At 43.9% G+C, this 12,558-nt stretch overlaps 1 protein-coding gene across 1 annotated transcript; it reads left to right on the top strand.

Annotated features, from left to right (window-relative positions):
* The first annotated feature begins 2,247 nt into the window (after positions 1-2,247).
* LOC135261923 (potassium/sodium hyperpolarization-activated cyclic nucleotide-gated channel 3-like) lies at positions 2,248-11,091 on the top strand. Its single transcript, XM_064348622.1, has 8 exons — positions 2,248-3,793; positions 5,675-6,104; positions 6,550-6,711; positions 7,241-7,459; positions 7,836-7,982; positions 8,261-8,501; positions 8,657-8,821; positions 8,964-11,091. Exons 1-8 carry the CDS (start codon positions 3,315-3,317, stop codon positions 10,136-10,138), a joined length of 3,018 nt encoding a protein of 1,005 aa, XP_064204692.1. The 5' UTR covers positions 2,248-3,314; the 3' UTR covers positions 10,139-11,091.
* Positions 11,092-12,558: the final 1,467 nt, after the last annotated feature.

The following is a 12,558-nucleotide window of genomic DNA, read 5'->3' as shown; positions in this document are numbered from 1 at the left end:
GATCTCCTTTTTCTTTAGTCTAGATATGGGGATGGCCAACAGCCCATGGCCTGAGGACCTATGGGACCGTATGGTGGTATAAGGGAAAAGTAGCTTGCTAATGTAGGTAGACGCTTAACCATGCAGTTCCAAATGTTACAGAATCATATAGACTGTACATGCAGCAAGGTGCAGTAATAATAATATGCCACACACCATGTCAACTTTGATTCATGCTGTGTTACACATTTTAGGCAATATGCTGTCCTGTTATACATACCCTTCTGACCTTCTGAATCATTTCTTTACACTCTCTCTCACTCTCTCTCTCTTCAGACAGCGCCACTCTTAAGTTGAAGAGTCATTATAGTTATGCAGATATATGAGATGTAACTCCCTTACTCAACACACAGACTCACACTCATCAGTGTCTCTTGTAAGCGGAGTTTTATTGGTCCAGCCCTCTGCTCTGACAGTAAAGACCCCGGGAGGTTCACAGTGCTGAAGTGGGCTGGTGCCGACTCTCCACTAAGGTGTTTTCTCTGCGGTTCTCCCCCTTACGCCATCTCACAAACTCTGCAAACTGCAAAAGCCTCTGCTGCGAAAAACACGTTTTCCCAATTCTACCAAACATGTACATCATGAAAAAGAAATCATGAAATCCCTTCAGTGGGTACTCATGAAATATCTTTAGTGGGGATCTTTTTAAGAATGTAATTGTTGTTGTACTATTTTTATTTTTTCACATTTTTTTGTGATGGATGGACCTTGGTTTTAACCTAATGGATGAAATCATAGCACAGTCCCTTTATGTTTAATTTTATAATCCCATGTCAATTAAAGCAATAATATCATTACCCAGAATGCAAGGCTTCACCAATCTGCTTTGCGCTGCAGATATGTGTCAAATAAACTAAAGGTTGTGCTATATCTGTTTATATTAATTCTTTGTTGTCTGTCTCTGATCTATACTCTCCTTTTCCTCTCCTTTCTCTCTTTTGCCATCCTTCTCTCCTGTCCTCCCCCAGCCCTTTATTAGCTTTCCTAGTGTGGAGTGATGGAATGTATAACTGGGTGATGTTTTCCGTAGACTATGTGTACCTGCTTGCAGTGCTTCTGTGTATCTGCGTTAATTACAGCTATCTAGCTGTTTCCCTCCTTCCTCATCTCCCCCCCTCTCTCTCTCTTTTGCTCTCTCTGCCCCTCTCTTCCCCTTTCTTAGCCCCGGGAAACCTCATAACATTGTGGCCTTCCAGCCAAAGGGGACAGGGTACGTACTATGGCCCACTGACGCCATGTGCGTGTCGACACTTTAACAGTACGGGCGTCTGTTCCCGTTAACTGACCTGAACACTCCCTGTTCTTGAAGGTCACGCTGACTCACTCCTTTGCTTTCACAATCCCTGCAACACTCTGTTCACACAAAATGGGTCATTCTGACAAACGCTACTGATGAACAGCTTCTCCAACACAGTGACCCATTTGGACCCACAGCCACTGCGCCCCTGTGTCCTCATTCACATTAAGAGACTCATGCTCTCATCCTGTAACTCGATATAAAGCCCTTTACAGAAGGGGCTGATTGACACACTGAAACTCTACACCCAGGTTTGACCAGGTGCTGACTGACACACCCTCAAAATTCAGCAGAGGGGCATCCCAGCAATAAATCTTTGAGTGATGTGTGCTGCAGCCCACCCTCAGCGTGCAGTTTGTGTGTGGAAGAGAGAAAATTCCATCCTAATTAGAAGCTGAATAATTAAGCACTGCTCTTTTTCTTTCTGGTAAAATCTGGTCAGCTCGGTTAAGACCTTAATAAGATACAAGTGCAATGTTTTGGGACATTACCAGAGGTACAATATGCCCACTAGCCTCTTAATGTTCCATTACAGTCAAGGAAAATGTTGTCAGTCTAAGTAGTGTCATTATTCAAATAAGTTGTTTTAAGGCTGTGTTTCAAGATTAATCACTTCACTAACATCTTCCGTGGCTTTATATCAAAGGTTTAGACTTGAACGTGCATTTGCGTTCACAAGAGCAGCCTAAGAAAACGTTGCTAAGTTCAGTCACCACCTCCACATTATCGTCTCCATCTCCGTCTCTAGTTTTGTAGCATCTAGACTCCCCTATCACCTCCCATCTCCTTCTGCTTTCATCGCCTCGCCCTTTCCACCCCTCGCGCACCTCCCTCACATGCGTTTGCATCCAACACCTGTGTCTCGCGGGTGTCCCGTGTACTTGTAGCTGTCAGTGGGAGGGAGATGAAAATACGCTCTCGACGACAAGCCGATTAGTCTTTATCTAGATTTCATTACGTCGGCTATCTGCACACCTGAATGATACAGCATCATTAGACTTGCACGATTAAAAGATTTTAAGGATTGCGATTTATGTTTTTCTGCTATCTGTTTAAAATAGAATTGTGTGTCCAATCCAATTTTGTGACTTGATTTTTTTTTTAACATTTTTTTTTCTGCGAAACACATCGTTGAATTATAAACCAGCATGTGTCAATCAGGCTACTCCAACGGATATAAAAAGTAAAAGAGGACCCGAAACTGCATTCAAACTTTTCAGATTGACTATACACTTGGATACCAGATCAAGGCTTCCTTACTTTTATTGGATGGAGACCCGTTGCGCTGAAGTATTGGTTTTCGCGCATCATTACATCGTTCCATTGTGTTTGTGGATTTCGAGCGATTGAAAGACATTGTTTTCTATGATTTGACGTTCCCTGAGTGTCTCTTTTAATGCATAGCCAACATTTTGTGCGTCTGTCTATCATTTCTCGCTCAAAGATTACAAACGTCAGTCTGCAGGCGACTATACGATTATCTCACTGACCAGGAGCGTTTGAACGATCGTCCTGGCCAGAGTGGACAGTACCCACTCATGCGTACCTCGGAGGGAATTTAAAACCAAGATTCTGACGGCTGGAGCTCAGATAACAGGTTTCCCTCCAAGAGTGGTGTGCCAAGAAAGAAGGGGGAAACAAATGCTTTGAGGAATCACCCTGAAAGAAGTAAACGGGATACAATGGTGTTGCCGTATTTATTGAGAGGAAGATATTCATGCAACAAGAGTAGGAGAGTTGAGACTTACCAGAAGGAAGGGCATAGTGGGATGCCTATTCCTTTGAGTTGTTGTGAAGGAAAAAACAAAACTCTTACTGCTAGGAAATAATTCACACAACTCAGCCTAATAATTTTACATCCAAAGTGATGTGAGGGACTGCATTTAACACTGATAACTTGACATCTGCTTTTTGCCTTATTGTTGAGGTAGTGTAACCATCTCGACCACCACTCAAACCTGACTGTTATTCATTTGAGATGGATGGTATGGGACAAGGCGTGGGGTCAGCGGGTTCCCAAAACAGAGGCGCCGAACAGCACGGCAAGAGTACCCTTCCTCTCCGAGGGTTCGGTCTGTCCGGGGTCTCCCTAAAAGGGAAACGCGGGGACGCAAGCAGAAGGCAGAAATCTGTCGGGAGCCCCAGCCAGGACGGCTTCCCGCTCATCAAACCGGGAGCCCCCGCCCCTGAGGGCCGCGAGGCCGGAGGGCTGAAGACCGCCGCCCCCCTGGTCCGGGACAGCAATGTGGACGGGACCGCGGACGCAGCGCCCAGCTTGGAGGAGTACGGCAGCCCTTACCGGCGGACGTTCATGCAGAGCCAGCTCAGCAGCATGCTGCAGCCCGGGGTCAACAAGTTCTCCCTTCGCATGTTCGGCAGCCACAAGGGCGTGGCCGCGGAGCAAGAAAGGGTGAAGTCCATCGGAGTCTGGATCATCCACCCCTACAGTGATTTCAGGTACCCCGGGGCACAAGGGTGAATGGGGAAGAGGATAGTTATGATGACGTGCAGGAAGTAACAGAGGCAGGCCTGTCGTAGATCAGAAACAGGAGAGATGGATGGAGAGACTTGAGGAGAAAATGCAAATAGTGTGGAAAGTCCTCTGGGATGAAGATCAGTGGTAGGGGTTTTTTTAAAGGTAGAACAATAAAATAGAGCACACAATAAAAATTGGGATGAAAGCAAAACAAAGGAAGGGATAGTACTTTATTCTGAACCTGGTATACACTAGCTAACTGCACATTTTACTATTTTGCGCATTCATCCACTCATGGCACCTATCTGTCCATTGTTAAATCAATAGGAAGTTAGGTTCTTTGGCCCATTGTGCCATTTAAAAAGAATCTAGTCCTGTGTAAAAAAAAAAATAAATAAAAATGAGCCAGATAGCTCAAACTCACCATGTCCTAAATGCAGTATAATACTGGACAAAAGGGGGAAAGACAAAGGAGAGACTGAAAGAGAAAGTGAGAAAATGTGTGTATGTGCGTGAGAGAGAGAGAGAGAGAGAGAGAGAAAGAGAGAAGATTATGTGCAACCACAATATAAGGGGATAAAGGAATTGAGGTTGCAATATAGGGCAAGATGATTTGGATTACTGAATCCCTGACCTGTCTTTGTCATTTAGGTCTGTTCAGCAGCGCGGTGGAAATGTTGCCATTGTCTTTTGCCCTGGAAGTATTAGTCTTAAGTGATTTTAAACTGAAAATAAGCAACTTCAAACCAGTTAGTTGTGACAAAAATAATTACCGCATCAAATGTAATGACTTGAATAAATATAGTTAATCCTGAACTGGCGTGATTGTCAGTTGTTGACAACAACTTACGTATCGGTCACCATAGCATGTTTGCCAGGCTTGGACTCGACAGTCTCTTCCAAAACAAGAGGCATATTTCTTTTCCTTTCTGTTCTGCCTCTTTCCGTCTTCTTCTGAGTAATAAGGTGATGGCCATTCTCACAGAGCTCAGGTGACAGCCAAGTCACTGGACACAACACGTCATTAACACAAGAGAGGGTTAATTACAAAATGGAGTCTGTCTAGGAAGGGGAAGAGCATGTGTGGATGGTGGCAATTTGGAAAAAGTAACCAGCTAAAGAAACCCAATCCGCATCTATATTTAGCCCTGCGGTGCTATAAAATGATGACAAGTAAAGTGATGTAGGGCGGTGGGCTGTACTGGAACGCCGTCTTGTGTGTCTCGGAAAAGTATGTCAGTTATCAATCTGGAAAGGATGAGCAGGTGTCCATCCCTCTGAGAGCGCATAGGTAATCTACGGGATGAGCAGGTGAACCCTCTCCCTCCTTCCTAAACAATGCCTATTGCGCTGCCAGTCTGCAATACATATTTGTTTGTTGAATTCAGACTTTAATTGTTGAGGGAACTGTTTTCCAGAGAATGGGACAGGCTATAGAAAGCATTGTGTTCAGTCATGTTACACCACATTGCCTTGGGCTTCACGTCCTCCAGCCAATGAGCCTTGTGTCCTGGCATGAGCCTGGGTGTAGAGTAATAACCTGCCGTCTCTTTAAACTTTTCTGCCACTCTTGCCCTGATTCTGTACCTGCCCTCTACCAAAACCTACCCCACGATCCATCCCAATTCTCTTTCACCCCTCCTTCCACACTTCTTTAATGCTATATCCCTCCACCTCCTCCAATGACACCTCTCCCCCTCCTATTCTCTACCTACAATCTATCCCACACCCACCCGTACACTCTGCACAACTATGTCCCTGTCAATTTATATCAACATTCCACTGTAAACACTACCTGCTCTCCTCCTACTAACACCACATCCAAAACCCTGCTTTATCTTACCCTACCTCTTAAATATTAGGTTCTACTGGGACTTGCTAATGCTTCTCATAATGATGGGGAACCTGATCATTCTGCCAGTGGGCATCACCTTTTTTGAGAATGAGAACTCCCTCGCCTGGATCGCCTTCAATGTGGTGTCCGACACCCTCTTCCTTGCGGACCTGGTGTTCAACTTCCGCACGGGTATCCTGAAGGAGGACAACGCCGAGATCATCCTGGACCCGCTGGTCATCCGCCAGCATTACCTGAAGAGCTGGTTCGTGGTGGACTTCATCTCGTCCATCCCCGTGGACTACATCTTCCTGGTGGTGGACCTGGAGGTGCTGATGGACTCGGAGGTGTACCGCACCGCCCGCGCCCTGCGCATCGTCCGCTTCACCAAGATCCTCAGCCTCCTGCGACTGCTGCGCCTCTCCCGCCTCATTCGCTACATCCACCAATGGGAAGAGGTGAGGGAGGGACCACGGTATATGCCAATGGGCTATTCAAAATGGTTTAAGTATGTAAAGTGTATCAGAGCATGTGTGTGAGTCATTGATAGCAGGGCATATGAATAGAAGGTGAAACAGGGACCTGCATCCATGAAGGTTGTCTTTACACAGTACTATCCAAAAAAAACATGTGTATAACTTACATATATATTTGGGTGGGGGCTATACAAGGAGGCAAGCTCATAGAAAACAGGACAAACATTTCATCCCTGTATACACAAGTTCGTCAAATAATATTCAGCTGCAATAAAGAAAAAGAAATGGCAAATGCTGCACGCCTCAAGCTGAATTGAGTAAAAAACAAATCATATCACAACACAAGTAAGATTACATCATCCCACAGAGGAAAACGCTCTCCACCCCTTTCCTACACTGATAACAACCAACCCTGTCCGCGCGTCAGATCTTCCACATGACCTACGACCTGGCCAGCGCGGTGGTGCGCATCGTCAACCTCATCGGCATGATGCTGCTGCTGTGCCACTGGGACGGGTGCCTGCAGTTCCTGGTGCCCATGCTGCAGGACTTCCCCGCAGACTGCTGGGTGGCCAAGAACCACATGGTGGTAAGGAGGGTGGCAGGGGCTTGCATGGCTGATAAATTCACGTTCGGTCATACCTTACAAGCCCATGGCCATTATTTTAAATAAGGGGCGGGTTGCAGAGCTCATGGAACTCCTGGAACACTGGAGTGTGTCTAAGCATTCAGTGCATCTGCATCAACTGCCATGTGCTTACCTCAAGTTTAAACCTGTAGAACACAGAACTGCATACCAACTGGTGCAGTTGTCCAAAGCTGTGGAATAAGGATCAGCTGTTCCAGTTGAAATGCAGTTCTGGGGTTTGAGGTTTAAACTCCAGCCAAGCGCACTGCCGTTAACCCATTGCGTGTGTCTGTGTCCCAATTCAATTGAACAATGCTTTATTGGCATGATGACAATATTACTGAAGTATAGCATTGAAGCAAGACATTGGTGAAATACCAATAACACAATAATAATAATAATAGTTGTGATGAGACTAGTAATAATGATATTACAATAAATAAATAAAAATTAATTGGTTCTCCCTGTCTTCCATATCTACCCCCCCAAGAACAACACGTGGAGCGTGCAGTACTCCTACGCCCTGTTCAAGGCAATGAGCCACATGCTGTGTATCGGGTACGGTGCTCAGGCCCCACAGTCGATGACAGACGTGTGGCTTACCATGCTCAGCATGATCGTAGGCGCCACTTGCTACGCCATGTTCCTCGGCCACGCCACCACCCTCGTCCAGTCTCTCGACTCCTCCCGTCGACAGTACCAGGAAAAGGTACCACCTAATTTGCTGGGTTTGTTTTTGTGTGTGAAAGTTATAAGTGTTGCGAATAATTATACTGACCTAGGCGTGGCCTGTGCCTCAAATTAAAGAATGTACAGAGATATTAATATTCCAATATACAGTTACAGTAATTTTCAAGGTTTTTCCAGGATATCTTTGACATCAGCATAAAAACTCGTAAGTTACAAGCCTTAGTTAAATAATTTAAGGGGTACACTTTCCATTGAAATGTGTATAGCTCTTGCTTGAAGCACAGCTTCACTGTTTGTTTTCTACTTTTTTAAGAAAAGTGCTGAGCATTTTGTCTTTTGATCTGGTAAAAATAAAAATCTTTTAGTTTCACAGTTTTCAATTCGGTATGCCCCAGTATAAGCAGGTGGAGGAGTACATGTCATTCCACAAGCTGCCTTCGGACATGCGTCAGAAGATACACGAGTACTATGAGCACCGCTACCAGGGCAAGATGTTTGATGAGGAGAACATCCTGGGGGAGCTGAGCGACCCGCTCAAAGAGGTCTTCTTATTGCTCTATCTCTGAACTTTGCCTGAACTTTGCTCTATCTCTGAACTCCGCCTCTTGCTCTACATATGTAAGGAACCTTTCATTTGGTGGTTATCAGAATTAAGAACCTTGTGATGGATTGGATTATTATTGGTTAAAATACAATAACTGTAAAATTGTAAAATGTACAACAAATATTGTAAATACAAAAAGATAGCATATATATTTTACCACATAAGGATGGCATGTAAAGGCCTTACTCACCACTCTTTTCTCTTCTCCCCCATTAGGAGATTGTGAGCTTCAACTGTCGCAACCTAGTGGCCAACATGCCGCTCTTCGCCAACGCCGACCCCAACTTTGTGCTGGCGGTGCTGACCAAGCTGCGCTTCGAAGTCTTCCAGCCAGGTGACCTCATCATCCGCGAGGGAACTGTGGGATACAAGATGTTCTTCATCCAGCATGGCTGCGTGAGCGTCATCACCCACGGCAACAAGGAGACTAGGCTCAGCGATGGGTCCTACTTTGGGGGTGAGCTGTTGCAAATGAGAAAAGCTAAAGAATTCTGGGTGTTGAGTTTGGGTGTCTTCGGAGTACTACAGTGTGCTGAATGTCTGGGTTAGACTGACTGGAATACAAACTTTGCCTGCACCTCAACTTTGGCCTCCTGCTCCCTGTCTGCTCAGAGATATGCCTGCTGACGAAAGGCCGTCGCACGGCGAGCGTCCGGGCCGACACCTACTGCCGCCTCTTTTCCCTGTCGGTGGACAGCTTCAATGAGGTTCTGGAGGAGCACCCGCTGATGAGGCAGGCTTTTGAGGCCGTGGCTGCGGAGCGACTGGATCGTATCGGTGAGTCGCCCGCTCGACCATCAACACAGACACACAAGGGGGATTACTTTCATGGCCAAGGGATGACACTTTTTTATGTTTTTGCATTTGCTTACGCTGCAGCTTTCAGTCCTTCACCCGTTCCCTTTTTTCTCTGTCTCAGGAAAGAGGAACTCTGTCCTGCTACAGCAGCCATCACAGAGGGCAGCGGGGGCAGGGGCCAGGGTGACAAATAATGATGCAGGTGGAGGCTCTAAGGGGGGAGGAACAGGGGATGCAGCAGCGCTTGGCTCCTGGGACAGTGTCCTGGCACGGAAGGTTGTCAAACATGACACCAAGCCAGATTCTGAAACAGAATCAGCTCATGTCACCAAGGTTATGGGCAATGGTAACAGTGCCCACCCTGTCACCTACTCCATGGTTGAGGGTCCTGATGTCCAAACAACTCTGCAATCAGCAGCAGCCTCTACGTCTCAACCCGCTGCTCAGCCAGACCAACAGCAGGACCGGGACCAACATCAGCCCGTTTCTTCACCTATATCCTCTGGCCCACTCTCACACCCCCTGCCAGGACCACTGCCCAAAAGATTCACCCCCAGTCCCTTGTCCTGTTTTTTAGCAGGTATGGATGGTGAAAGGGTGTCACTCCCTGGTGAAATGCAAACCCTGCCTGCTTCTACCACCTCCCACCAGCAGCCGGGCAGAACTCTACCCCAGTACAGCCCAGGCCTCCACACAGATGACCCAGAAAGTGGAACACGCTGTTCAATGGGGGTGACATTCTTCCCGCAAAGCTCAGTCCCACCCCCAGGTGCCAGCAGTGTTGAATCTGTCCCGCAGAGGGCAATAGAGCCACGGTTGCACCATGGAAGCGATCTCCATCCTCAGGGATCTCCAGCTCTGGGTGGACTGACTCAGGAAGCACGGGAGCTGTCTACCTCGCACCCCTTGCTGTCCTACAGAGATTGGGTACAGTCCCAACCCAGTCCTCAAGTCTACCAGAAGCCCTCTGGAGAGAGCTTACTCTCTGGTTCTTTGCTGGGCCCTTCATGGCTGTCAGTACAGGGGAGCAGTGAGAATGTACCACAGTGGCAGTCTCAGGTGTCACAGACCCAGGCTCCACCTCCTCTCAATCCTTCTGCACCCGAGTCCTCCTCCCAAAAACTTGACCTCTCCTCTCAACCTACTCTGTTCTCCTCTCCAACCCCCACCTCAGAGACTTTGGCCCCTGTGTTTCCACAAACCCAACACTCCAAGCCTTCTCCCCTTCCCTCTTCTCCCCCATCCACTGCCCAAACTCCACCCAGATCAAGGGCATTTCAAGTCCAGAGGCTTTAAGAGAATCCTGAAAGCTGTTTTCTGGAAAAAACTCACTCTATGGCTATGTATATATAAATGTAAATGTACAATAAGGGTGATAATGAGTTTCTTCTATACATTTCCGAACCTACTGTTCGGTTATTCACTATGCTGTATTAAATATCTTCAATATGCATTGTTCATTAAAATACATATTCATTTTTGCTGGGATAGAACAAAACATTGACAGGTTGTTTTGTATAGAAAGTACATTAATTCAGTATGATTCAATTAATGTTCTGAATATCAAAAACACAATTTTATGTTGCAATCAAGTGATAAAATATATTGGCAAAAAACTGCAGATATAATATTGTGAATGTTGAAAATGTCATATCAAAACTTACAATATTGTTTGGACTTCTCTCTGTCCAAGGTGCTTTCTTCAGACTTTTAAAAAATACATAGATTCATCCCTATACAAAGCCCTCTGGATCATGGAATTTGTTTTAAGTACTTGTTCTTTGCTGTATGGCAGTTATTCTTATTTAGATTTGTTATTCATATTTTGTTATTTAAACTCTAACAGAGTTTATATGAGTCCACTAAGGTCATAATGAACTCGTATAAACCCTGTAAGTGTTGATTTAATGACGAACATTATACTGTGCACCATTTAAAATTCTACACATGACACAATGCAAAAATTGTAATGATTTATATGATCTGTATTAACCTTTTTCAATTTACTGTGCAAAATAAATTGCTTGAAAGAACATTATCCTAATCCTAAAGTACAAGATTTACTACTATAATCCTATGGATGTATCTATCTCATAATCTGTCTCTCTCCCTCTCTTGATCAATGTATACTCTTTCTGTATCTGTCTCCTCCTTGTCAGTCATAGTTTGTTGCATCACAAGGTAAAATTTATCCATTCAAGACCAGAAATATGAAACGTCCGATACAAGAAGGAAAGCATCCTGAAACATATAAGAAAATGCATGTATTTTGATAGTACTTAATAAACATTGACATCTGAGAATCTGTATTTCCAGATTTTCCAGCTTTCACTGAAAAATGTGCAGTTCATGGCAAAAAAAAAACCAAAATAAAACAACAAAAAACTTATCTTATGTGTTACTTTTGTATCTGTGTACTAGCACAGTGTTGGTAAAACTAATAAACTGTTAATTAGCACAAATGTTGTTTTCTTAAACTATTTTCTACTGAAGTAAAATAGAGCTAATGCCACAAGTTCATACGTACGATAACAATTATACTGACTGGAAAGACAATGATGGTATGTCCAGGTAAAATGCTAGAAGAATAAGTTTAATTGTAAATTGTGAAAATGGTTGTGTTAATTGACAGAAAATAACTTGAGCTGTGAAGACTCAACTTATATACATGTTTAAGTATTCACATAATAATTGTCTACTATATACTACTATATATAGATTTAATTATTTTATTATTTTCCCTTATTTAAACAGGTAGTCTCATTGAGACCGAGATCTCTTTTTCAAGAGAGACCTGCATGTACATGTAAAACACATATAAAACACATTCAACAGACAAGTGCATTAAAAAATTTAGAAAAATAAAAATGTGAAAAACATTGGACAAGTACAGATCAGTCATAGGTACAGGAGTGGAGCTGTAAACAAACATGCAGATCAAAGGAAACAATCACAAGCAACATCCAACATGTCAGAGGTCAATATTTTAAAATCCGCCAATGGAACGAGACATTCCAGATTTAAGGTCCTCTGTAGTTTATTCCATTTGTATGGGGCAATTGAACTGTCACTATTAAAAATGGGGTTCCACAACATTTGGACTGTTTATTTAAGCTGATATGTAATGATTGTATGTGCCTTGGATGAAAAAGGGAAAGCGTGAATATAGAATATAGAATATATTTCTGCTTCAAATACAGTTTTAAAATGTTTGCGTCAGCATTGAAATGCAAAATAAACTCGAAATAAATGACTAGTCAGTCCTGTATTTTGGATCAGTAGTGTTCAAAAATGGTTACGATAAGAAAATGTGCTACAGCAACAAAGATATTTAAATGCATAAACCGAAATATAATTATGTAGTGTTTATTACGGGCAAGCCCCTCATACTTTCAATGAAAGAACATCCAATGTAATCAAATAATATCCCTTTACTACTGATTTGTTTTCAGCTTCAGAGAACTCCTCATCACAAATGGACTCAAGAAATGTTTCTCTTTGCTACAGAAAGTAACTAAAATGACATTCCTAGTATTATCATTTAAGCGTTCATTTATATATAATTATATAGACCACTTTCCAGTGTCGCAACACCCTGTTATAAAATTACAGTATGCTACGTTTCATATCCCGACACCATTGCTCTCCCTATGTGCAAATAGGTGAATCGTTCTTCAATTTCTCGTGCACGAAAATAATACAATTCAAACACACTT

This window comes from Anguilla rostrata, chromosome 8, assembly GCF_018555375.3.
Source record: "Anguilla rostrata isolate EN2019 chromosome 8, ASM1855537v3, whole genome shotgun sequence".
In the NCBI taxonomy this organism is placed as follows: Eukaryota; Metazoa; Chordata; class Actinopteri; order Anguilliformes; family Anguillidae; genus Anguilla; species Anguilla rostrata.
Note: the sequence above shows the minus strand (reverse complement) of the source record. Positions and strands in the feature narration are given on the sequence as shown.